This window comes from Abramis brama (assembly GCF_963993115.1).
Source record: "Abramis brama genome assembly, chromosome: 2".
NCBI lineage: Eukaryota > Metazoa > Chordata > Actinopteri > Cypriniformes > Leuciscidae > Abramis > Abramis brama.
The window spans coordinates 29917978-29945835 of record NC_139964.1 but is presented as its reverse complement, the minus strand read 5'-3'; the positions used below and the strand labels follow the sequence as shown (position 1 = coordinate 29945835).

Here is a 27858-nt window from a genome sequence, read left to right as displayed (position 1 = left end):
AGTTGCTGTTCTTCTTAACGCTCTTATGATATTTAACTCGCCCAGAACTGCAAGTATTCATCAGCTTAGGACTTGCTTATCATTATGAAATAATTTTATTTAGGATCGCCATCCTAAAGCACGATTGTTGTGAAGCAACACTTCTCTCTTTCCCGTCTTGCATTCAGAGATCGACATTGAACGCTGTGTCCGGGAATCCATCAACCTTTTCTGCTGGTCTCCTAAAAGTGCCACCTACCGTCAGCATGCCCAGCCAAACAAAACTGCCAGTGACAACAACAGCTTCGGGAAAACACCTTCATTTTACTCTTCGGAATATCAGGACCTGACCAAAACAGACCTGGTAAGTGTCCTGAGTTGACCTCTGACCTATAGTCAGTCTTCTCAGAAAGAAGGTTTGATATATATAACAGTCAGATGTTGAATTCATTTCAGAAGATTATTTACTGTAACCTAGAGCTGCACGATTAATCATTAAAGATCATGTTCTCGATTCAAACACCCATGCAATCTCATTCGCCTGGTTATAACTTTGACAAAATCACACCGGAACATCTGCGACGGCTCTGCTGCTGAGCCACAGGGAGTGCTGGTCAGGGAGTGCAAAAACTTGGTCTTTTCAACCAAACAGTATCAATATTTCTGTGTGACAAATATTCATATTATCATAGAAGAACTGGGATAAAAGTGTATAATTCGGATATAAACACTGATGTTTACGGAAGTGCTAAAAAATAGAGTGAATCAACTTTTGAAAGTAATATGGCGCTTCAAATAATGATTTTATCGATTACATCGTTACACCACCTGGTAATGTTAAAAAAATGTATTTGGCATTAAATTATTTGTCAGCAAAAAATGCTGATTCGTCCAGTAATGAAACAATTAAGTACTTGTACTTATACTTAAGTGAGTCATTGAATCATTCATTCAAACCCTTTTTTTAAAATAATTAATATTTAAATATTAATATTCATTAAACATTTTAAATACTGCACCAATTAACATTTGTCAGATCCTCTTATAAATTACATGTTATTTTGTTTAGTTGTCTGTTCAGAATCATGGGAGAATCGTGATCTCGGTTTGAATTAAAATAATCGTGATTCTGAATTCACCCAGAATCATGCAGCTCTACTGTAACCAAACTGCTTTTCCTTCATTTTGGTGAATAAAGGTGGTTTATAGTGGTGAAAGGTCAACAACTAACTTAGAAACTCTCTTTCTCTGTTGCATTACTGTCACAAGAGTAGTTGCTATTGAAGATACAAAGGTAAAACTCTTAAACAGCAGAGTGACCTTTATTACAGTAATCACCTTCGACATCTTGCCGTGTTCCTTTTGCCCTTTTAAAAGATTGCTTTGTGCCGAAAGGTAAAGTCAGAGAGTACGAAGGATGGAGCCAATTACTCACTGCTGATCAAATGATCCATGAAGGTTTGAAGTCAGAAGAGTGGTTGGTTTATCCACTGATGATTTCAGTCGCCCACTATCTAATTCCTAATGAGATGCTTTAGCTCGCTAATAAACACTCCAGTGCCTGCCTATCGCTGAGGTAAACTGGAAGATCTTAAAGCTACACTATGTATCTTTTTTTTTTTAATCAAAATTAACAATGTGTAAGTAATGAGTCAGTACATCATCAGTCCTTCTTCCAAAATGTGTTTTTGTCTTACCCTGATTCACTATGGTAAGCCTATTATAAGTGTTTATATTTTTGACCTGACGGGATGGTGTTCGGAGGAAAATTGCAAACATGTGTCACATTAGCTCATGTGTGTCTCATCATATCCGTAAATAGAGAAAGGTTGCTCCGGCTACTTTGATGCGTGCTTGGTGTGTGAGAGTCGCAGAGGTTAGTTCTCACAACGAGTTTGAAAGGTTGAGATGGAGAAAAAAAACGCAGAACAGAGGAGAGTCTGCTGGCAAAAAGAGAACGCGACAGTAATAACAAAATAATAAAACAAGAATCGACATTGGCTTGGCTTTTCAGAGATGGCGAGAACTGAGGGATTTGAAATGTTGTAAAAGCAGATGATGCCGTTTTTATTACTCAACAGGTGTAGTCTGGCTATCACCAGACCAAGCTCAATCTTTTAAGATTAAACATTAGTCTGGGGAGTCTGCTCTGTATTTTCTACTGCACAAGAGGCGTGATCAACGGGTATAGTTCAAATGACTCTGTACGCAATTGGATAGTCCTTCAACCAATCAGACCAAAGATCCAGGTGACGTACTTTGCAGCGAAAACTCCAGGCAGGAAACGTGTCAACAAACGTGTTGGTTTGTAGCATTGATCAGCGGTTTGCAGAAGCAGCAATGGCATCGAGCGATTTTTGCAGGTTGTGCCATTGAGCATCGTCGAGAGGTTAAAAGGAATTGGATTGGATTAAACCCACCAATAGCATGCTAGGTAGATAAGCCAGTTTGTGATTGGTCCCCGCAAATTTGTAACAGAAGCAGGATAGAAGAATGTACAGGTTCCCAGCCTGAGCTGCAGAGCGAAATCAAATCGGGCTGGGTTTACCCAGTCTACAACAGGTGAGTAATAGGTAAGGTATTTTGTTGAACAGATAAATTTCAATGTGTAGCTCTGACAGGGTTCATTGAGCATTGTATATTGTGAAGAGTCTTTTTGGTTGTTGTAGCGCTGTGCTGGAATTTATTTTCAAGGAAGTATCATGTCGATTAATGGGTATAGATACAGTAACGTCTTCAACTAGTCAGCTTGTGATCCTTTCCATCTAAACTGGTTATATCTCTTAAGCCTAGTAGTGAATGTTTTATGAGTAGTAGGATAATCTCTTGGTTGGTTATGAGTTATGAGAAAGGACCATATTCATCTGACAGTCACGCAGAGCCGAAACACAACCAAAACAATGTTCTTCTGCAAAATGCATGAAAAACGTTTTGTTTAGGGCCAACAGTTACATAGTGTACCTTTAAAAAAAGAACTTTTAGAGGTTTTATTTCAGATGTGTATGCCTGTTCATAAGTAATCTGAAAAACACAAGTATAGAATATTTGCAAACTAATTACATAAAATATTCTGATGGCTATCATTATTGCCTGAGAAAGTTTTGGTACTTAAATTTTGTTTCACCAAAAAAGATCAACCTATACTCTGAATTTCACCCAAAAATTTAAATTCAGGTCATTCAGGTTTAGAACGATATTAGTGTGAGTAAATGATGACAGAATTTTAAGTTTCGTGTGAACTATATTTTGGACTTTGTTTGAATAGTTCATAGAAATGCATAATTCACCAATAAAACACATCCTCCAGGTGTTGTTGAACAGGTAGCAAAGTTGGAGTTCAGAATTATGATTTCAGTTCAGTTATCATTTCCATCATGTTAATGCAGAAATTTCAGCTACATTTGTTCTGGCTTTCTGTTCTGCTGGAAACTCTCACATGTAGGTAATAGGCATCAGTTGACCTCAGTTTCCTCTCATGCCACCATTAATTTGTGATGCATGCAAGACTTCAACCCTTACACTTAAATATCTCATTCTCTACTCTCATCTAACCTTTATGATGACCTGACCTTCTGATTGGTTGACATATACCAAAGAACAAAGGTACTACGAAGACTTTTCATATTCTTATCATAAGCTAGTTTAAACACATTCGGCTACTGTTTGTTGTTGAGAATCAATATGTATAGTATACAATAACAGCATATTAATAATTAACCGTAATATGCAATAAAGTGCTGGTCGGAATTATTTGCCCCCTTGGTAAATATGATCAAAGATGGCTATAAAAAATAAATCTGCATTGTTTATCCTTTTGATTTTTGATTTTTTTTAAATGCAAAAATCTAACCTTTTATTGAAGTAAAAGAATTGAAAGTGGGGGGAAAATCACATTATGAAATAAATGTTTTTCTCCAAAACACATTGGGAACAATTATTTGCCCCCTTTTATTAAATACTTTTTGCAACCTCCTTTTTCCAAGATAACAGATCTGAGTCTTCTCCTATAATGCCTGATGAGTTTGGAGAACACCTGACAAGAGATCAGAGACCATTCCTCCATACAGAATCTCTCCAGATCCTTCAGATTCCCAGATCCGTGTTGCCGCTGCTTCTCTTCAGTTCAGCACTCATCATCTATAGGGTTCAGGTCAGGGACTGGGATGGCCATTGCAGAGCTTAGTTTTGTGCTCAGTGACTCATTTTTGTTTTGATGTTTGTTTTTGGATCACTGTCCTGTTGGAAGATCCAAACATGGCCCATTATAAGATTTCTAGCAGAGGCTGTCAGGTTTTGCTTTTTTATCTGTTGGTATTTGATCGAATCCAATTTTTATCCCTGTGTGCACCAAACCCATGTTGAGTGTTTGCTGCCAAAAAGCTATTTTTTTCTTTTTTCTTTTTTCATCTGACCACAGAACCCGTCCCGTTTGAAGTTCCAGTAGTGTCGGTTACTTTTCAAACGTTCTATGGATTTATCATATTTGTCTTTTACAGGATGTCGTGAAATCATTAAATTGCATTAAATTGCATTTCTCAGCACCGATGTGACTGGTGGTTTGTCATGAGGATGAGAGATGTATTTCGAGTCACACTGAGAGCGTCTATCTAACCTCTTACCTCTTTGCGTCTGGCTCTCTGTTTGCGATTCATCAGCGGTTGGCACAAGGCAGTGCTGCGCTTCACAAACCCTCATCTGTTGACCTAATCTCTCTATTCTCTGACTGAACACAGCCTGATGTCTGGAAATGCACTGCTTCTGCGATATCTAGCTATATCTGTATCTGTGAAAGGCTGATAAAAGCTCATGGTCTCTCATGCCTACGCACTCACACATACATTTACATTTAACCGTCTTAGCAAATGCATTCTTACATAAGCAGTGTACATAAGTGGCAATAACCAGCTAGAAAGCATCTCAAGTGTGATTTGGACTGGTAAACAAAAGGTAGTAGCTTTGAACCAAGAAGGTTTGAATAGAATCTGTTCTCAGTGGAAGTTATGAAATTAAACCAAGCTGACTACAGCTACTTAACTAGTCTCTTAACTATTAACTATTTCAGATGCATTCTCCTGGGTCATATAAGGCCATTTGAGTTCCCAATGTTGATTTCATTTCTATTTGGGCTAGTATTAATGCATACCTTGCCATGCGTTTTCTCTGTGCAGTATGACTGGTTTTCTCTTGGGTGGTAAATGGTGCGGTTAGATTGTCTGCTGTTGATTGTCATCTCCTGGTCATTAGAGCATGGTGTGTCTGCTGAACACGCTTTCTGCTCTCTCTCTCTCTCTCTCTCTCTCTCTCTCTCTCTCTCTCTTTTGTCGGCCATCTGACAGGCGCCGTCACTAAAGCCTGACTCCAACAAGTCGGAACCTGCAGCCAAACCTTCTGTCAGCGAGCGTGCGTGTGTGTGTGTGTGCAATAGAGTTGATGATACAAGTGCCTTCAGCAGATTATGAGAAACATCATGTGTGCATGGCTGAATGCGTTTTTGAGCAACACTAAGTAGTTGTAGATGTTGTCGCTCTGAAATTGCTGTCATGATGAACAGTAATAACCACAACATGCCTTTTATTGTGATGGTGACTGACTGCAATAATGTATAATCAAACGGTCAAACCTGATATGGATGCATAACACTGCCTAGATTTGATTTGAAATGTGTTGCGTAAAAAGGCAATACATTTCTGTGATTGAATTAGAATTTCCCAGATGATGTGCATCATTTGGAGCAAGATGAAAACTCAAAATGTTAAGTGTAGAAAAGAGCAAAATATTTTATTGAATAATAAAATATTTTGCTCTTTTCTACACTTAACATTTAATTTAAATATAAAAGTGTCATAATTTGTACAATTAGAATGTAATGTTGTCTGAACTGGACTGATATGTTTGTGTAAGTGTAGAGAAAATGTAATTATAATGCATTTTAAGACCTGTCTAGATTTACAGGAGAATCCTGATGCTGTTTGAGGCTCATTTCTGAGATTTAGTCCTTAAACTTCTTCAAACAGTTCAAACAGTTGCTCATGAAAGTCTCAGCCATTAAACGCACAGTAATGTCAGTCCATTTTGTGAATAATCCCCCTCATTTAGTCTGACTTTACTATCTGCTTTTAAAGGCTGTTCATGACTTGTTACATGAATAAGCTAGTTTACTCAATAACTCAATAACAAGGTTCTCAGTCACATGCCACTCTAAAACAAAGAGCCTAAGAACTATGGGTAATCCTCTTAAAAACATTCCTTTTAAGCTGTGTACATGGCCTTTGTGTTCACCTGTTAATAATCGACTGTTGGAATGACAGTTCTAATGACTTCTCAGTAAACCGAGGTCATTGTTACGGCCAAATATCTCGAAGTCAGTGGACCTGTATTTTATTCTCAAATATCATTGTAGTGTACTTTATAGTATTTATGAGACAGTATTTACCTTATGGTTCCCTGCATCCGCTTTGGTTCGGATAAATAATGCAGATTGCAATGTTGTTGGGCTTTTGAGTTAGTCATGTGATCTTAATGCTGTCCTTTAGTATGTGGGGGTTTCACTATCATTGTGTTTCATGTGTTGGACATTAAGGAACCTGATATCTGTAATGATGCATCTTCCAGCTCTGCAAAAGCTAATAAGTAACAAAAATAAACTCAATATTTAACTGAATATATAACTGAATACCACTTCTGTCCTGATTTCTTTGAAGGGAGGATCTATGGGTGGGTAAATGTGTGGGTTTTTTCAGATCTTTCGATCTAATGGACAACATAAGCTCACACGATTTACATATGAACGCAAGCATTAGCTTTCGTTTCTGCTCTGAGAGCTGCAAGACCAGCCGAACTCTGTGAGTGTGTGTTAGAAATCAGGAATGGTGAGAGAACATTGTGCTTGGTATGTTTTTCGTCTTCAAACCAAACTTGGGTCGTTAAATGTTTGCGCATTCGTAATGTTTACGCATTAAGTCAGTATGCTGAGAGTAGGCGGTCTTTTGTGGCTTTTCAAACGCATTCGATCACATGAGTGTTTACACTAAGAAAGCAATCTGGTCGAATGTGTTTTCGACTACCTCTGGAAGTGGTCGAAAGTGGACAAGCTCAAAACGTTTCAGACCCCGTTTACACCTGTATTTAGTGTCGTAGATACAGAGGCATTTAACCATCCAGCATCTGGCTGCACTGGAGCAGGTGATGTGCTGAGGCTGCCGCACATCAGAGAGTCTCAAAACAAAGTCTGGAATCAAAATAAAAAGACAGATCCAAGACTTAAGAAATGAGATCGAAATGAGGTCCGATCGACCAAAACGCATCTTAATAGCAGGTTTAAACAGGCCTTAAAGACTGTCCCTCGCCATTGATGCCTTTAACTTTTTCACTAATTATACGGCACTATTTTTTTTTGTAAAACTGATTTATTATGCAAAGCACCATGCAAATATATTTTAACTGAATTTAAAATTTAATTTTCTAATATTGGGTAGAAAAAACTACATACTGATATTTAAACGTACAGTATGGAATTTTTTCACCACTTGGGGTCGCTAACCTATTTACAATAACAAAGGCGTAGTTTGATGACGCAACATTTGCTAAGAATTATGGATCTTGTCGTCAACGTCAAGCCGACCGATCTAATAATGTTTATGGATGACTGAATACATCGATGTTTTTATCATGACTGTGATATGAAGCAGTTCGGGATTGCTAAGAGACAGCTATCAGCTCCACACGCGACGCGAGTCCCGCGGATATAAAAGGAATATGGACATTTCATTCTACCGAACTACACGCGAGTGCAGAATTACTACTCAGGTCAGTTTATTAGACAAATTAAACTTGTGAGGTAACGCAGCGCTGTTTCACTTGGTCTAACATTACACTAGCACACTAAACTGCATTTGAATGTGTTGAAATGTATGTGTTAGTTTGTCTGTATGAGACTAGCAGTAAACTAGATCAACATTAGAATAACATACAGATCATATTCTAACATTTTATCATTGTTGAACTATATAACATTGATTAGTTTTATGTAAATGTGCTCACCTGTTTAATAAAGTACATGTAGGAGCGGTCGAAGTCTCGGACGTGGAGCTCTCGTTTATATATGGGAGCTCTCGGCATCTCGAAAACACTGCGCTGATATTGATTCTCGTTTTAGTTCTCCTTTCTTATCCAAAGTCTGTTTGCCATGGTCCATAATGTTTGAACGAAACAACAACAGCATGCAGATATACATTGCGAACTACAGTGGTCCACGTCTGTCGTCTTGGTTACTATCAGAGGGCTCTACTCTAGTTCATAGCTCTGGTTACCATGGCAGTACAAGCGGAAACCAGGGACAACGCGGATATGACGCCATTGACTGCGACAAAACGGAAATAAAGAAACGGGACGTTTCTCGAATTAAATTACAAATTTCTCCTGGCTTGAAAGTTGTTGGAAACAGTCGGGATAATGTAAGGAAACAACTAAAAAAAATATATAACATAGATATAGTGATTTTTGATATTTTTAAAGCAAAAAAGTTACATATTGTGCCTTTAAAATAACAAATATACATGCAATGACTATACAAAACTAATAATTCTGTTTTATAATATTATCCTTTCTATCACACACAGTACAGTATATGGGTCTGAATACTGTACATGAAAATATATAGCTTCCTTTATATTTTAGGAATGTGGTCCTAATGGTATATCAACAGAAATGTAATGGCCGAGCATGTGAGCTGATTGTTTTGCGTGCAACTTTTTTAGTAGTATATTCCAACAGCTTTGAGTAGATGGACTGGTGCCACTTACTGTATGTGGCCTCGCCGCATAGTCTTGGATCTGTCTTTTTATTTCGATTCCAGACTTTGTTTTGAGACTCTCTGATGTGCGGCAGCCTCAGCACATCACCTGCTCCAGTGCAGCCAGATGCTGGATGGTTAAATGCCTCTCAGGCATCACAGGGCATCGTCACACCACTGAATTTATGCCAGATCTCCATCCTTTATCATTTTTGATAAAAGATAGCATAAACTTTTTGACAGCACCTGTCATGTAGATGTTAAGCCTTTCAAACACACGCCTGTTTTCAGATTTGCACTGGTAATCCCTTTCAGACCGTAAATACCCAGAGGAATGTTTGCATGGATTTGATTATTTCTGCATTTTAAAGCCAGCTCATTTCAGCTTTGAGACGAAACATTTACCATTTTGACTTGGTGATCAGACCAGCTCTGTGGCTTTCGATTCTCTTGGCCGTCTGCGAACCCACAGAGTATCCAAACAGTCAAGTTTATGGCCTATTGAAATGTCACCAGTGATAATAAAAGGTCAAGACTCTTGCCTGCATTTAGAGTTTCTAAAGCCAGAGCACAAGGGCCTCCTTTAGGCAATGATAAGAATGCCACGAGCCCTGCGAACCTAATGCACTTTAATACCAGAACCCATTGGACATCAGCCGCCCTCCATTCCTCAAGCTTACCTCTATTGCTAAGGTGACCTCATAGGTAATTGGCTGCACTCTGTGGGAGGCTGGTTCCCCGTGACTGATTGGACTGATTTCATGGGCTACTGAACATTGACATTTACGAGATATCCCCCCACCTCGCTGCCCTTCCTGTGCTGTTGCCCTTTGTTTCAGAGTCCTGCACTTAGAAGTGTGGAATTCAGCGATAATGCGGATTGATATTAGGGCTGCGCGGTATATGTGTTTATGCCATGCACCTGCTGGTGCTTTTTACAAGCATAAGATGTCACCAATCACTTTCAAAATCATTTTCAAAATTTACTTTATACTTACACTACCGGCCAAATGTTTGGAATAATAACATTTAGTTAATGTTTTTGAAAGAAGTCTCTTGTGCTCACCAAGATTGCATTTATTTGATCATAAATACAGTAAAAACTAAAAAATTTAAAATGAACTCTTTTCTAGTTTATTATATTTTAAAATATAATTTATTCCTGCGATGGAATCAGAATATTAGAGTCGTTTCTGAGGGATCGTAGATCATCGTCAAGGTGACACTGAAGACTAGAGTAAGAATGGCTGCTGAAAATGAAGCTTTGCCATCACAGGAAGAAATTACATTTTAAAATATATTCAAATATTTGCTTATCTGATCTAATACAGCTTTGATTCTCACATGCACTTTCGTGTACACCTTTGGGGATTTCATCTCAATGCATTTTGGTTCCCCAAAAAAACTTTCAGTGAACAGTTCTTAAAAGAACCAATGGTAACACTTAATTGTACAGTGTCCTTGTTACATATGTTACATGTACTTTCATTTTCATTTTTCATTTTATTGGAGGATAACCCTACTTACCACTATAATAACAGTAAATTATGCATAATTACATGCAACTAACCCTCAACCAAATCCTAATCCTACCATATCCCTATAGTAAGTACATGTAGTTGATTAATATTACTCAGTACTTAAATATATAATTACACTGTAACAATGACACCTTAAAATAAAGTGTAACCGAACCAATTTTATTAGTGTGAAGAACATTTTTAAAATCTAAAGAGCCTTTTTCCCACTATAATGGAAATGGAGAGGAAATGTTGTTGGATGTTGAATGTTTATCATGGAACCATAGATGCCAATAAAGAACCTTTATTTTTGAGTGTTAATTTACCTCATTTTACTTTTTTTGGGTTTTATTTTTGCAATTGCCAGATGTTTTTCTCTGAAGAAAATTACATTTCATTCAATGCACACAACACAGTTGAGCTACAGGAATGCAGATGTTTGAATATATTTCCATCTCTCAAATGGAAAACAGGATAAAAATACTGCTAAGGAAAATGATTTTTATAAATAAATAAAAATCATTAAAAAAAATCATTATTGTTATATTAGATTGGTCACACTGCCCACCCCTTTTTGTAATCCACCCACTCTCTGCTGGTACTGTAGATGATTTGCTTGATAATTTGGCCTAAGTGTTGAGGTGGAGGGAAGATATGCTGGAACAGTGAATGTTATCCACTCTTATTGTGCCTATTAAATTGGTCCTTCCTGATAAAGATCTAATGTGCCCGAACCTAAAGTGCCAATTAGAGCTATGATATCGCTGTATTGCTATGCTTTTTAGTCGAGTGGGAGAAATTATATTTATGTGAGAATGAATAGTCTTCTTTTGAGTTCAACTGGTCCATTTGCTGCTCTGTTAATGATCGGGATGTGGCACAGATGGAGACGTTTCCAGACAGGTGGGCTCCTTACATGTGGAGACTGGATGGAGCTAATTGCCCCAAACGGGCTGAGAAAAACAGGGTTTGATAATGGATAGAAGGTAGCGGGGGACCAGGGCATTGGCTGCAGTGGTAGGCCAGAAAAAGTGCATCTTGATTTAGATTCAGGCAATTTTGGGCCCCCTGTGTAGACTTAAGCAAAGATGCAACTTGTGAGGATTTCTGACATCAGCTTGTGGCAGAATTTCTAACAGTTAACTGTGAATTAAGCAGCAGTATTTTGGATACCCTTGAAGGGTCGTGCTGCACATACAGGTAGGCTGGTGAGCTGTCGCTTGAATAAAAAATAGCTAGTCTTATAAACTTTTAACTTCAAGGTAAAAATAACCTATTTGGGCAGGAAAAGACCATCTGACTGACACAGTTTGCTTCGTTTTTACTTGTGGTTTAGGGTCAAGTGCAATAATCTCAGCCTCTGCAATCTGAAAAAAAAATATAAAGGTTGATTAGGAAGTTGAGATCAAGAAAAAAACGTTTTTTTCTGGAGTTGTGCACCATAATGCTGCAAAACTGTGTGATTGCTTTGATGTGTTCACTGAGTGTGAGCTGGTCATCTTGGCTTTTTTTCACCTAGATGGAGAGAAACTGAGGTAGAAGCCATCTTCAGCAGCTCAATCTTTACAGGTTGAGCTTGAGGTGTTGATTATTCATTCAGGCTGAGATGTCCGAGGAATATGAGATCACAGGTGAAAATGGATAGAGGCATGAAAAGTAGCCCTGACTTCTGTCGACATGGCAGTGAAAAAAAAAAAAGCTATGCATTTTATGCAATGGAGAATGGTATCGGCCTGAGTACAGATCCTTGAGGGATACCAGTATCATCAGGGTGCAGGATGCAGGAATTTAACATATGCATGTTTTCTTTGAATATACTCGATGACTCTTCACTGTTTTTCCTGCTCAACACTTACACAGGCTAACATTTCAACCCACACATCACTTTCTCTCACATTTTTTTTTTTTTAAATACCACTCACTGCCGCAAAAAATCTGTTGTTTTACCACTCATTTCTTTGCACCCTCAGAGCCGCGAGCCACTAAAGCTGAGCGAGCTGAAAGCAGAAGTGTCTCCGCGTATCTCTGTGGAAGACCTCATTGACCTGTGTGAGCTGAGTGGACCGGCTTGCTTTAAAACTCCTGCCAGGAGGGCCAGGAATGGGAAACCCAAGATCCTGGCAGTGGACATCCGAAGCCTTGAAGAGTATCCTTTTAGTCTTAATAATAAATGCAAGACTCTGCAAAAACAATTTTTTAAGAAAATTATTTAAATACAGTAAAAACAATAATATAATGTAATGTATAACAATTTGAATAGTTTTTAAAATGTGATTTATTCCTGTGATGGTTAAGTTGAATTTTCAGCATCATTACTCCAGTCTTCAGTGTCACGTGACATTTATTTTTATTATCAATGTTGAAAACAGATATGCTGCTTAATATTTTTGTGGAAAGCGTGTTACATTTTTTTCAGGATTCTTTGAATAATCGAAAATTCAATAGAACAGCCTTTATTTGAAATTAAAATCCTACTTTCCTAATTTCTCACCGATCAATTTAGTGCGTCCTTGAAATAAAAGTATTTCTTTCTTTCAATAAAATCTCACCCCAAAGATTTTATCGTTAGTATAAGTATAAATGTCTCTTTATTTTTAAGATATTAATAGTATTTTAGATATAGATAGCATTTTTGTCTAGTTTTCCTTTTAAGAGTAGGATTTTTTGCTGTTTATGTATGGCCCCTGAAAGCCCAAGCTAAACATCAGAAAATCGATGTTAGAGACATTGAAAAATGTAGAAAGAATTGTCAGGCCAACTCCAGGCACACTCAGATTTTCTTCCAGATGTGAAAAAAATCTATTTGTAATGTACTTGCAGTGTTTCCATAGTTGTGTTTCGTTGTTTGAAAGGATTCATTTAGAAGTTGGCTAAACTCTCAAGTAGATAATGTAAAAATCAGATTAATTGAAACCAATAAGTCAGAGCCTAAAGACAGAGTGTTGTCTGTTGCTAGTAGTGAAGGCCCAGTGGAATGTGTGGGAGAGCATTACTGTGGTTAATTTGTTTTAAGAGGTTTGTCACCGTTTCCATTAGCGCAGCTGTAAGTAGATACACGATAGCGTACACAAGCAGGATAAGAGCAATCATAATACATGTATACAGGCTTTCAGGGAAAACTGAATGTAAAAGCTGCAGCGCAGGTATATTGATGTAGATATTCATTGTTCTCTCATTTTGTATTCTGTACCTTTTATGGCCATATCAATATTTGATATGAATGTTAGACATAGCCCTTTCTGTTTTAAGGCCCGTTTAAAATCTGCATGAACATTTTCTCATCCTCTTGAGAAATGGAGAAAGGTCTTAATGTTAAATGTTTCTGAGAAGTTCCACTCGTTTTTATTGAAATATGTAGCACAAATATCACTGATTGTAATTGTATCTATGGAGGAAGGCAGCTAAGAAGTGTTATTATTCAGTTATTATTACACTCTGCCCTCTTTTTCTTTTCCCATCTCATCTTTCATCTCTTTGAGACACTGATTAAACATGACCAAGACAAGTGCACGCAAGAGCAATGTCCCAAGGGACTTTATTCAGCTCATATTATTTATCTTGTCCTGCACACTTTGTTCTCTGTCTCTTTTCTTTCGTAGTGCTGCAGTGGGTTTTGGATGGAGTTGGACGGTTTCCACGAAGCCCATAGATCTGTGTTGGGTTTGTTCTGTAAATCCAGTGAACTTCACCTGACACAATTACAAACGAGCAGCTCAAGAGCTTACAGGAGATTGTGTGCTGCTTAGATGTCTTACCACAACACATGTATACCAAAGTACCTCTGGGTATTCACTGAATACACCGTAATGCTCACATTAGAGCTGGACTTTATAATGGTCTTCATATGTTTAATCTGACACAGTTCAATCACTCTCAAAGCCACTGGGCGTTAACCAATAACCAAACTTCTTGATCAGAATCAAAGCCTCCTCCACACTGCAAAAATATTATTTCGATAGTCTACTTTAGACATTTTGCTGACTATAAGTAACTTTGCAACTACATGTTAACCCAAACCCTAACCCTACTAGTCTACTAATACTCTAGTGAGAGTTAGTTGACATGTAGTTGCAAAGTTACTTATAGTTAATGTCTAAAGTGGACTCAAAATAAAGTGTCCTAATCCTAATGATAAAAATAAGCCACAATTAGCCACTTTTCCACCGTTCTCGTTGCTTAACCTTTCCATTCCGTGCCGATCCGCTTTGAGGCTGATAACAGCCACTCTTTGGAATGTAATACAAACGTGTCAGTCGTTTTCTTGTTAACACAACAGTTTACAGACTGTGAGATTTTTTTATTTTTTTATTGACTTTTATGGACAGTTACAGAGAAACTGGTAGACGGGCAACAGACAAGTGACCAATCTTGAGTCGCGATGTCACTTCAGTTCATCATATCAGAATGATTTCTGAAGGATTTATATATTATTATAGTATTTCGCAATATTACCGTTTGTACTGTATTTTTGATCAAATGAATGCAGCCGTATGACCCTTGACAGCCCGTGTGCAGCTTCAGTCGCGGTCACGTCCCAGGCAGCATTAACATTCCCTACACCTCCACGTTTGGGCCGGAGGGAGAACTGCTCCAGTGTCCCGCCACCAGCACCCTGGCCGGATACAGATTCCGTGTCATCGTGATCCTCAGCAACATCATGAAGAATGCTACCACGGTAAGGTTATTTCATCCTCCTGTTGGTGTTATTTAGGAAACGCATTCACTGCAAGTCACTTTATAGACTTCTGCGATATGCATAAAAATGAATAATAATCATACATAACACGTTTACTTCCTTTTCTCCTGCAGTTTGCAGCTCACCTGGTGAAAGTAAATTTCCCTCGAGTTTGTGTCTTGGATGGTGGCATTAACAAGATGAAGTCCACTGGCCTGTTAACGGTCCCATCTCCGCAGATATAACAGTGTGTGCTTTGATAAAGGGAAACTGTTTGAATGTCATTTACGTGGTGCAAGACGTGAATACATTTCTCAGATAAAACATTTTTCTTCTAAACTATGTCAAGAGTTCGTGAAAGGCATTATGCATGTCAGCACTGAAAAGTTTGAACTTGAAAATACACACAGCTGTTTGAACTTATGGGACCAAACCAATCAACAAAAATAAAGTTGTTTTTACTACAGCTGTTGTCATAAAAGCCTGATTTGTAGTTTTCATTTCTCAAAAGTCACTAAGTTGAAAATTCCTGTTTTGGTATTTATTAAACTGTTTACTTGATTCTTAAAAGGGTCATGGACTGCAGTTTAAAAAATATTTTATAATGTTTCCTGAGGTGCACTTATAATATTAGTATGATTTTTACATTAAAAAAAAAAGTCATAATTTAGAAATAAAAGGCCATTTTCTACCCTGATTTGAAGGGGCGTGTCTGCTTTGAGACTTCATTGTAAACGCCCACTGCTGTGATTGGCTAACATCTTTGCATATGAAATAATGCAACACTCGAAATCTTTTATTACGTTTTTACTGTCACAGCTGTCAAGATTAACTAATCGTGAAAAGTGTTGATTATAGCATTATATCTAGACTCCCGTTGCATGAAAGGTTGCAGAAGTAGGTGTTGATTTGATTCTGCAGAGGCGGGTCTTTTGTCGCTCTATTGCGTCATAATGTGACAAAATTCCAAACGAGTCGTTTTCTGAGCTTGAATTGAATAAAATCTGTTTTTGGACTAACGAGGACGTTTTGAGTTCTGACTATTGGATACTGGATATTGGATCATGTTGATCTCTTTTTCGAATATCCTGTTTCACTCTGAAATTCGTGCCAGTACAGAAGAAAAAATTGATTGTGCAGGGGGTTTAATGGGGAAATTTGCAGGCACCTGCATTGTCCAAAAAAAAAAAAACTTCCAGAGAAAGTTATGATAAACGGTGGATGATATTCTGTGGGTGAAAGTGCCTAATTAATGTCTAGACCAATCCAACCTGACAGAAAGGTCTGGAAAATTTAAATAACCACATTAGTGTGCAAAGGCTTTCTTCGAACGCAGCGCGTCGGTTGATGTGAATGGGCTTGTAGAATCAGAAATGCACTGTGGGTTCCAGTCCTGTCAGTTAAGAACAGGAAGAGGAGCTAAAGTGGATTACTGGATATTTGAAATCTGGGGAAAATACATACCTGGACTTTTTTTTACATTTTCAGCATTCTTTAGTGTCTGCAAAGTTGCAAAGCACAAAGTCCACTCCAAAGGGAGTTATTCGCTATATCAGTGCGCACTGTTTCTAAACTCCCTGAAACAAGTTTTCTTCCGGGAACAAACACGTCACAATATTCCTCATTTAAATAATTCTCGAGCAAGGCATATGCAAAATAAAGGTGCAAGGCCTGATTGAGTTGTGATAGTAGTGTGCTGAAACTCACGCTTATGATAAGGGGCGTGACATTTCCCAAACACGCTGGAAGCAGTTGACCAATCACAACACACTGGTTCCGCCGACCAATCAGAGCACGGTGTGCTTTTCAGAAGGAGGAGCTTCATAGAGACAGGAACTAAACAGAGCGTTACTGACAGACTGGGAAGAGAGGTGCTGCAACAATGTCAAATAAGTTCATTTATGAACATTCAAACATGAAAACCTAGCCAGTCTAGTAGACTTCAAACTCAAGACCTTTAAAACCTCTTTAATAAAATGTAGCATGTATGTATGTATATCTTCATGGTAAAATGGTAAAAATATGATGGGATGTTTTTTGGAAGACATTAAGCACCGCAAAAGAAATTGTTTACCCAGAAAAATAAAACTGTCATCATTTATTCACCTTCACACCTGTATGAGTTTGTTGTGTAGAACACAGAATGAGATATTTTGCATAATTTGCCAAAAGATTACTTTTGGCACACAATGCAAGTGATGGGGACCGAAGCTGTTTGTGAACGAACAAACTGAAAATTGAATCATTATTAGTTGAAAATCTTCCCCTTATTTGCTTCTCATTTATATTCTAATTTGTTGCCTCTAGAGGCATCTTTTTTTTTTAACGGATAAAAGTGGCAGGACATTTTGCTTAGCATCTTTTGTGTTCCATGGATGAAAGAAACATCGCACAGGTTTGGAGTGAAATGAGTGATGTATATTTGATTTGAACTTTTACATTAAATGTCATGTTAAAAAGCACCTTTATCTGCTTCCGCAGATGTAGTGAGACCTTTCACTTTTCAATCCAATACAGTGTTGTGAGGATGAGATGGAAAAACTTGTTTGGTGCTAAGAAATCAGAACGGGCCAGAAGGTCCTGGTAAAATGTTTTCATTATGCAAGAATTCAGGCTTTGCTGGAGGAAAAATATGAGTTATTAAAGTCTACAGCAGGTTAGTGCACCAAATAAAGTTGCCACTGAAAGTACATTCTTCACTTCCACTGAATGCAAAGTCATGATGACTGCTGCCGTTTCAACAGTAAGTTCTGAGCCAAATGTGCTTATTTTATTTTCCAGTTTCCCCTTGGGGATCAATAAAATGTACATTTCAGATAACTGCTGGATTTTGAACCTCACTGCTGCCCGGCCCCAAAGCATAAAGGAAAATATAAAACAACACTCATCATTCTCTCGTACTGGTTGCAATGTGCCTTCAGAGGAACACAACTCTACAAGACTAATCTAAGCCACTGCCAGCATTTTTGAGCATTTTCACAAAACTTTCATGGCTCCCAGAATATATATCTTAATAAATAATTATAAAAAAATATTATGTTAATATTATTTAAAACAACTACCACAATAGTGGTTTAGATTAGAAATGTCTCATTTTAAATATATATGTAAAACTTAAAATATATATCTCAAAACTGCCAATCAAAATGCAACATACTGTATTTAAAAACAGAATAAGTATTTACAATGGGACTTCTATTAAATTGCTTCTATAAGGTGTTTCATTGGTTCATATCAAGGCCATTAGATGGAAAGAGTAGAAAGAATTAAATTGGCCTTGTTCATGCATGGAAAATGCAAGCAAGAACAAATTTCTGTGCAAATCATTATTGAATTGAATGCAATCCCTTTACACAGAAAGCTTTTTTTAACGATTAACACAATTGTTCTGCACGTTTCATGAATGCGGGCCGGATGTTTTTCAGACTCTGTTAGTCAGAACAATATTTCTCTGGCACAAAAGCCAAAGAGGGTTTCAATAAGGGTGACTATTATCTGAACAGATCGATTTACACTAAACACCTCTATAATGATTAGAAAACTCCATAATTATTATATATAAAATAACTATATATGCTACAAAAAAGACAATATAAAGTGCTGTGCAAGCATCGTCCCATGCAGGGAATCAAATTAACAGGCAAATCATTTGGTTCATTTATTTGCAGCATCCAATCTGATTCAATAATATCATTTGACTTCCCAGTTCTTCAAATGAAAGAGAAGATAGTTTAGGAGAGCTGGTTATTAATTAAAGCTGTGTGTGCAAAACAACATGACAAAAACGTACAACTCTACTTAAAAAGCTGCTCTGAAATTAAGTTATTACTCCCCAACAAGAGTAAATAATACAAGACATATATTTCATGTTCACGCCTTTTAATGTTTGGAGGTCGTTGCTTCATCTGAATATTAAACCAAGATCTTTCATAATCAACGTACAGTCTTAAAGGGTAACCATGGTTGTGATGATCATAAAGAATGGCTGATACAGCCATTAATAAGAAAAATTCAGAACTGTTTACTGGTTTGTACTTAACAATATACGTCAATAAAATACTGGGTCGTGTGATGTAAACATTGTCCTGCATCACTTATACGATGAAGAATTCACATGTATGTGCACCTACAAAGCATATTTGAAATATATTTATATATATACACATGTTCGAATACATTTACAATAATACACCAAAAATAGTCACTCAGATTAGCTGCAAACTGGGCTAACAAATCACATCGGTCAAATTGAAAAGGGGATTTTGAAAGGACATCATCATCATTCGGGTGACGAACAGCTGAACTGGGCAACTTACATTTACAACGGCACGATGGCGTCTGCTCGACAGTTTGACAAAAGATTTGAGGTGGGAGACAAATTTGACATCTACAAAATTAAAATGTAAAAAAAAAATACATTTCAGACTTTGACATTTTAGACATCTCATCCATCAGAGTGCTGCATTGATGACATATATTTGTAAGTCATTACTCTGGTTGCCTTGACACCCTATAGGATTTTTCCATTGGCTTTAGGATTATTGCAGAAAATAAGCTCTGTGAAAATCCAATGAAAGTTTATGATTCTTACATGCTTTGTTCATCATGATAATCTTCACAAATGAATACAACTTTTGGGAATTTTGAAGCCTATACAGTCAACAGAATTAAAAAGCTAAACGGTCGCATGACTTCAACATCACCGTCACTAAGCTTCCGACAACTCTTTTCAGTCTTCAGACTTTTTTCTTGCAATTGCAAGTTTATATCTCGCAATTCTGACTTTATAACTCACAATTCATACTTTATAACTCACAATTCATACTTTATAACTCACAATTGCGAGTTTAAAACTTGCAATTCTGACTTCTTTTCTCAGAATTTTGAGATATAAACTCGCAATTGCGTGTTATAAACTCCAATTCTGAGGGAAAAAGAGACCGATTTTTTTTTTTTTTTGTCAGAATTGTGAGTTTATATCTCACATTTCTGTCTTTATAACTCGCAGTTGCTGATTATAAAGTCAGAATTGTGAGATGAAAAGTCGCGATTACCCCTTTTATTTTTTATTCGGTGGTGGAAACAAGCTTCCACAGTTTCATAAAAAAGCAACATTTTGAACAAAAAGCTTATTTTTTCAAAGACTACAACATGCATAAGCTTTTATCGCTTGTTTCTGCTCCTTTTCGCCTGTGTTTTGTTCCGGAGATTAAGTACTCTTTCAGAAGATGCGTAACAGCGCCCCCTACCGTATAACAGTGAAAAGTTGAAAACAGAAAGTTGGAAAATTCCGTCAATGGCAGTGAAATAGTTAAGTAAAACTGAGCCAAAGTTCAGAGAATATTCCCTGTTAGCGGGGTCGTGTATAGATGAGTTAAATGTTCGGCATGGTGATGTTTAATGCCCCCCAAAATTTCTGTAGTCCCATTTAGCCACTTGTTAGCAGCCGCCTTTTTCAAGACAAAAGCTTTTAAAATATCACAAGGATGTATTTACTGATGTACTTTATGTTGTAGAAAAAAACATGAACATATCTTGAGCTTTTCTTAACCACATTTAACCAAAAACCCATTCAGAAAACCCATTGACTTTGAAACGATGGAACCGGACGTGCTAAAATGCTAACTTGTTTCGGGGTTTTGGCCTACAAAAATACGTCGTCCCTACAGCACTCAACTGAGCACATGCACTTGTAGCCATTGAGGAAGGCCAGGGGAAGTGCACCCATAACCGTACCGGGACTGACAGGAAGCCACGTCCCTTTCCGTAAGGTGTCCGTCTTCCTAGAGTCCCGTGAGTAAAGCTGGCGTTAAAAGTCTCTGTTCATGGTGTTGTCGGTGTTAAAGTCTCCTCAGATTGTGCTCTTCCTGACAAGAACCTCGTTTGAGACTCACGTCGTCCAGAGCTATTTCGCCCTTACGGCCTCTCCGCCGCTCGCCCTTCACGATCACCTGTAGTGACATAAATCAAATAACACCTTGGTGAAACCTTTCGAGACATTCACAGACGTGAGTTTATTCAGTGTTGACACTTACACTTTCCAGGCCATTGCCCCAAATGGTGATCTGCGTGGACCTCCAGCCGTTTCCTCCCGTTCGACCCCAGACCGCGGGGCTGTGCTGCCGTCCCTTCTGTACGAACACCTGCAGCATGCCCACGTGGTGGCCCGCCATGTTGTGTCTGAAGGCCAGGCACAGGTTCCCCTCGTTCCAGGGCGTCGTCAGGGGGAGGATCAGCTGAGCGCCACGCCCACCTCGCTTCTCTCCGCCCTCAGAGATCGTTAGGTACCGCCCACCTGCCAAAGAGATCATGACAGAGACAAGCTGATTACGTGCATTTCAATTTCAATTTCAAAACACTTTATTTGTCCCCAAGGGGCAATTAACGAGGCCACGTAGAGTCACGTTAACAGTTTACATAAAAGCACAGTGTGCACATAATACATATTAAATGTAATCTGCTTCAGGCAGATACCTAAAAAAAAGTCTAAAGGTCCTTGCACACTCTTGCACGTCCAAAATTTTCGCAAGTTAACACATAAATACGACCTTGTGTTATTCTAATCACGCTTAAACACCTCCGAAACTTTTCGTCCGTCATAAATAAATTCGGATCGGGTTCGATTTTCTGCGTTTTTCGCATCCGTAGCAAGCATTTTGAGAGGTGTTTTGACAATTCAGAGTCACCGAATGACGAATACGAAAAAACCCATACGAACATTTCGGACTCAGTGTGCAAGGACCTTAACCATGAATAAACAAACCATGTATAAGAATGAATAAATACGTAAATATATACTGTATGTATATAACTGTGTGCAATTAAAAATAAAAAACGTCACGGCATGGTAAACTAAAAAAAGCTAATTAAGTGCACGATTACATGACAACAATGTACTAACAACGGAAAAGTTTTTCCTTTGCTTTTTTCGCGCACAGATGACAGCGTTGTGAAAACTGATCTGCGAAAACGTTTTAAAAACTCTGTATTCTGTTGCCAGGCCAGTAGTTGGCGATATCACTTTGTAAAGTACAACTACCTGAACACATAATATGCATGAGCATGACATCACTGTTTTCACAAACTCGTGTTTTTGTAGTTTACACAGATAACGGTATCAGTTTCCAAAACTTGCATTTTGAAACCCGTTTTCAAAAGTTTGTGTTTTCAGGCCCCCAAAACGCCATGGTCGCGTAAATAAACGGCCAAAACGTATAAAAAGTTCTGTTTTTACTTGAAAACGGTGTCGTGTTAACGACTCCTAAAAGGTTGAATTTCTTAATAAAAAAAAAAACTAAACGAATCTAAACGAATAAAACAGGAAATGACATCACATTCAAGACCCTCAAGAAGTCTCTTTATAATTTCAAGGGGATAATAACTTTTTTTATGGAATGGTAAGAGTTTAGGTTGATATCTCAACAATATTCATATTTCAAAAATTCATGATAATTTAAAAAATAAGGGAAAAAAGTGTACCTTGAAAAACTTTCTTTTTATCATCGTTTTTAAGATTTAAATGTGGAAATACTTACTATACATAATGGTTTCAGCACTTGACCTTTTTAGAGTCATTAAATAAATGCGTTTTGAAAACATTATTACAGTATGAAACTGATGATTATTACAGTATTAAAAGACTGCATTTCTGTGAAAATGGCAGCTGTAGCACTTTTTAATTATTTTTTTCTTTTCTTATTTGCCATTGACCCAATAACTTTTTATAGAAAAACACCATAATACCTGAAGGATCTGCAGTCGTCTCCCAGTGAAGATCTCCCTCTCTGTGCTGGATCCATCCACAGAGACCATGAGTAAAAGAGCAGCTCAGATGGCCCGTCTCTGTGGAATATGACACAATTGATCAAAAAATTATTTTAGAAATTACTCTGAACAAAAATATTTAATCATGAAACTGGGAACAAAAATATTCACTTCAACCAGTGTGGGAAAATACATTTTTGTCCTACAGCCACGAGGATCATGAACCACTCAGAATTGAATTGAGAATGCACGAGGCGGCAAACAAGGCGGAGATTTGTAATTTGAAGGAGAAATTAAAAATAAAATAAAATTCAATTTATAATTTATAAAAGTATAATTGTCAATAAAGCATATATTTTGTCTGTATGAATTACTCATACATACAAAATATTGGGTATTTCCAAAAACATTAGATGATATTAATAATTTAAAATAATCTTTATTTAATTTTTCATTTTCTTTACATTTAATTGACTTTCCTTTTATGGAATAAAGAATGTTATAACTGATAAATGTATTTGTTTGTTTGTTTGTTTATCTGCAAACAATGAGATATAAACGAGATGTCATTGCAATTTTGACTTTTTTCTCACAATTACGAGTTTAAATCACAATTATGAGAAAAAAAGTAAAAATTGTGAGATATAAACTCCTGTTACATTATTTCTTTTTTATTTAGCGGTGGAAACAAGCTTCCATAGTAAACAATGTAGCACTTATTTTTTTTAAAGTGGATGGATGGATGGATGGATGGATGGATGGATGGATGGATGGATGGATGGATGGATGGATGGATGGGTGGGTGGGTGGGTGGATGGATGGATGGATGGATGGATGGATGGATGGATGGATGGATGGATGGATGGATGGATGGGTGGGTGGATGGATGGGTGGGTGGGTGGGTGGATGGATGGGTGGGTGGGTGGGTGGTCAAAATTAATGGCGTGACAGCAACATCTAAGCATCTTCAGGGTTAGAGGGATTTCTTGACAGAAATCAAGCCGAGAATCACCCTCCACACTAACAAAATGAAGCATTTGACTGGGGACGGGTGTTAATTTCACACCCTGTTTGCAAACAATACAAATATTGGTTAAGGCTCTGGGCTGGTATTCCCAGCATTACAGGCTCAATTCACAATGGCCATTAACTGAGATCCTCTATTATCATCATGCCCTTGAGTAACACACTGAACAGAGGAAACTCCAGGGAAACTGCCCTTGCAAGCAGCGTAAGTGAAACTGCTAAATGAAAAGTAACTCAGAATTGCGCTATTCCTGAATTTCCCACAGGGATCAATGAAGCATGGGTATTTTCATGAAGGCCAAAGAAAGCTGTTCGCCTCACAACGCTGATCCAATTCATCTGGAGTGACATCAGAAGTCAAGATTAATACCTACAAAATGCCTGTGATGTAAATAACAGAATAAACATTGCAAATAGGCAGTCTCACTGTGTGTTCCCATTTGCTGTATGTCTATGTCTATCTACAGACTAGTCTGCACCAATAACCGAACACTCTAAAATCCAGCCGCAATTTCAGCAAAAAATAAATAAATAAATAAATAAATAATAAAATAAAAGCAGCCTTCTTTTACCTGGGTCATCCTTCAGCTCCTCTTCTGTGTTGCCAAGTTCAATGTCTAAATCGATATCAAGCACGTTGTTTTTCCCATGATTTCGTGGTACTAGAGGGGGAAAAAGAAAACAAAGAGTTTAGACTATAGTGATTGCCAACAAAAAGTACATAATTCATCTTTTTAAAGTAACAAAATATATTTTTTAAATGCATTTTTATATTTAAAAAAATATATATATTTATATATATATAGTCTAGCTTAAGGACTGTTTACTTTAAGCTATTATTACTAAAGTTATTACTAAACCATTTTATAAAATCAATTATTATTTATATTATAACTATAATTCGAATGTAGTCAAGGGTTCGCAGGCAATCAGCTGAGCCATGATTATATATCTCGGCCTTATTGCTTAATTGAAACAAATAAATGTTGAGGACAAGACAAGTTAACCCCTCAATTGTTTTTTACCTATAACTGAAATATGGGCTTAATAGAGAATAGGAGATAAGTGAGTGTACATCAAATATATGTGGCAGGATATCAGCAGAAAGGATGTCAAGTCTGTGATTAGTCTATTGATTTCAATTATCCCTCAAGCCTTTGCTTGTGACAGCACTATGTACAGCCCTCCAACAGAAGCAATGTCCTCACAGCTAATAAGAACATGTAGTAAACCAACTTCACCCTAAGGTCATTTCCAAACACTGCAGGTGTTCGTGTTGGGGCTATACAACTTTGACACAATCGTTATGTTTTCTAATTGATTAAGGAGATATAATTATATTTAAACCCTAGCTGTATATTTGATATTTCCCCACTGTTTCAGAGCCATCATTATTTATTAGGCCTATTATGAGCCCTCGGAGGCAGTGTGGGGTAACTGATTTATATATCCTGAGGCAGGGCCAACTGGTAATGTAATCTCTCTAGGTGAGTCTTCTGTTTTCATTAGATGCTGTCATCTGGATAGGAGGCTTTGGGATGCAATTTGCTTCCCTGAAAAATCTGGTTTCGCCTTGTGGGAAGCCCAAGAGATACCCAAAAAAGAGCTTATGTACATGAAAGATATAGCATATAGTCCTTTGGGCCAGGAAATGGTTTTCTTGGATAGATCCAAAGGCCTTCATGGCTCTGTCCCAAAGGGTGCACTCAGCCGTCCTCCTCTAAATTCACACATTGGTTACAAAAGACCACATGGACTGTTGCATAGACAAGTGCGAGCTAAGTGCGAGTGCATCAAGGCCGTATGGTAGCAAAGGGAGCATTTGTGAGCATGTTTTTGGATCAAAAATGATATAGGACACCCTACAGTCTCCGACTTCACTGAGAAACAGAAGTGAAGGACGTAAGACCACATCATAATCCACATGAAAGAGCCTTTAAAGCACATTTTTGCAAATATTTGTGAAACTCTCATGGAAGCAATTTTTTTTACATTGGCCCTCAAGGAGCAGGAGTGTACACCCGTGAAAAGTAATGTACATGTACCAATTTTTGTGAGTGAAATCCAGTCGTTATAGGAATTCACGTGATTGGGAATTTTGTGTTATGCAAAGGATTTTTCCCATACAGATTTCACAACGGGTTCAAGTTGGTCATGCCAATTCGCCATGCATGTTGACCAACAGAAAGCTACTAGGTGCGAAAGTGACTTCTGTGTAAACTTATACATTGCAACACTATTGACAATAGACAATGGACCATTTTTGCTTAAGACGGAGGAATTGTGAAAATCTGAATAATATTTTCCCCAAAAAAGTAAATTTACTTACTGTGAACGTCACCTCTTTGTTTCTGGGTAATGTTTTTGATGCTGTTATCAATTGGCGTCACAAAGGGGATTAAAGGTCTGCGTGTTGGGATAAAGGGAACCGCCGCTGTAACCACTGGGGCTTTTGTGGTAGTTCTGGTTGTGGGACGGTACGGGACCTTAGGTTTGATTGTCACCACAACGGGGGGTTTACGTGTCGGTATGAAAGGCCTACGGGTGGTAGTCGCCGGGACTCTCGCTGGAGGGGTGACTTTTTTGGTTGGAGGAGATTTAGTGGTGGTTGTTGTTGTAGGTGAAATCCGTTTAGCTGTCACTGGTGGTCTGATTGTTGTGGTGGTTCTCTTTTGGTCTGAGCCTGGAATTTTGTTGCCCCCTTTGTTGTCATTGTTGCTTGGCGTGGTCTTTCCAGGTTGTGGAGGGTCAATAACCACTTTTGGGATAGCTAAAAGGAGAACAAACAAGATTCTCAGTTTAATTTCAAGTTAACATGACATTAAAATCAATTCTCAACCTATTTTTATTCTCGTGTTGAATAGGACTTATCTGGTTTAAACATTTTTGGGAATTGGGAAGTCTGCGGCTAAATTAGGCCCAATTGAAACATCACCATTTATATTTTAAATGAAACTGAAAAGGACACTTTTCGCTCATATGTACAATGAATGCACGAAAGTCATCCATCACATTCGAAATCAATACCAGAGGCGTAGACCCTCGCGCTTGTGTCATTCTTAAGGAGGGAACACTAAAGGAATGAATGTGACAATGCTACCTCAGGTTTCACAGGAGCTTTGATATGCGATTCCCAAAAGGCAGTAATTCAACACTTCCAGCACTTCTGAGTCACACCTGGCTGAAAGTTTTCAGAACAGATGCTAAGGAGGGATGGGTTGCCTCATTTGTTTAACAATGATTAAATCAGGTGTCAGACTCACAACAACTGTATTTTTGTCCACTTAGCAAATAATAAGATTGAGCAGGTTGCAACGATGCATGCATAATACTTCATACATAAAGCCATTGACAGTGGTTTGTAAAGGCAGTAGAGAGTGCATGTGAAGAGCGTGCAGCTGTGGTGTCATCAGATGCTCACGGTGAACCTCTCTTTGTTCACGAAGATTAAAAACATGGCATCTATCAACCTCAAGTCACTCCTGAGTAAAGGCACAGCAGACAAAAGAATTCCAGACAGGGAGGAGATACACAAGATATTTTCTTTCATCAGATCTAAAGTGTAATAGCACCTAAAACCAGCACCTTTTTCATACCACATACACCCAGACATGTAATTTATTCATTTTAAAATATTGATAATTTCGAACAGTAAAGCCTAAAAAGTAATGAGTGTGTGTGTGAAAAATATAAATAAAAAAATATTATATATACTCCACAGTTCAAAAATTTGGGGTCAGTACCGGTACTATTTTCTTAAATAAATTCATTCATTTCTTCAGCGAGGATGCATTAAATTAATCAAAAGTGATAGTAAAGCCATTTATAATGTTACAAGACATTTCTATTTCAAATAAATGCTGTTCTTTCTATTCGTCAAAGAAACCTGAAAAAAATGTGCCACAGTTTCCACAAAAATATTTTTGCAGCACAACTGTTTTACCATTGATAATAATAAGAAATGTGTCTTGAGCAGGAAATCAAAATGATTTCCGAAGGATCATGTGACTGATGAAAAATCACAGGATTAAATTATATTTAAAAATATATTAAATTAGAAAACAGTATTGCTATATCACTTCACATTATTACATTTTTTTCTG

At 37.6% G+C, this 27858-nt stretch overlaps 2 protein-coding genes across 3 annotated transcripts in view; one reads left to right on the top strand and one right to left on the bottom strand.

Moving 5' to 3' along the window:
- The window catches only part of tbck (TBC1 domain containing kinase), a 54705-nt gene extending 39274 nt beyond the window's left edge, over window positions 1-15431 (top strand). Inside the window, exons 23-26 of the mRNA XM_084103616.1 lie at window positions 168-343; window positions 12261-12436; window positions 14806-14965; window positions 15100-15431. Of these exons, the coding sequence (XP_083959742.1) occupies window positions 168-343; window positions 12261-12436; window positions 14806-14965; window positions 15100-15210 (623 nt within the window). The 3' untranslated portion in view covers window positions 15211-15431. The remainder of the gene's footprint in view (window positions 1-167; window positions 344-12260; window positions 12437-14805; window positions 14966-15099) is intronic.
- Window positions 15432-18614: 3183 nt separating this feature from the next.
- The window catches only part of npnta (nephronectin a), a 49722-nt gene continuing 40478 nt past the window's right edge, over window positions 18615-27858 (bottom strand). For both annotated transcript variants that reach the window (XM_084096380.1, XM_084096379.1), the window contains 5 exons: window positions 26085-26525; window positions 24328-24417; window positions 22709-22807; window positions 21001-21260; window positions 18615-20916 (listed from right to left, as the gene is read on the bottom strand). In XM_084096380.1, coding sequence (XP_083952506.1) covers window positions 20806-20916; window positions 21001-21260; window positions 22709-22807; window positions 24328-24417; window positions 26085-26525 — 1001 coding nt within the window. In that variant the 3' untranslated portion in view covers window positions 18615-20805. The remainder of the gene's footprint in view (window positions 20917-21000; window positions 21261-22708; window positions 22808-24327; window positions 24418-26084; window positions 26526-27858) is intronic.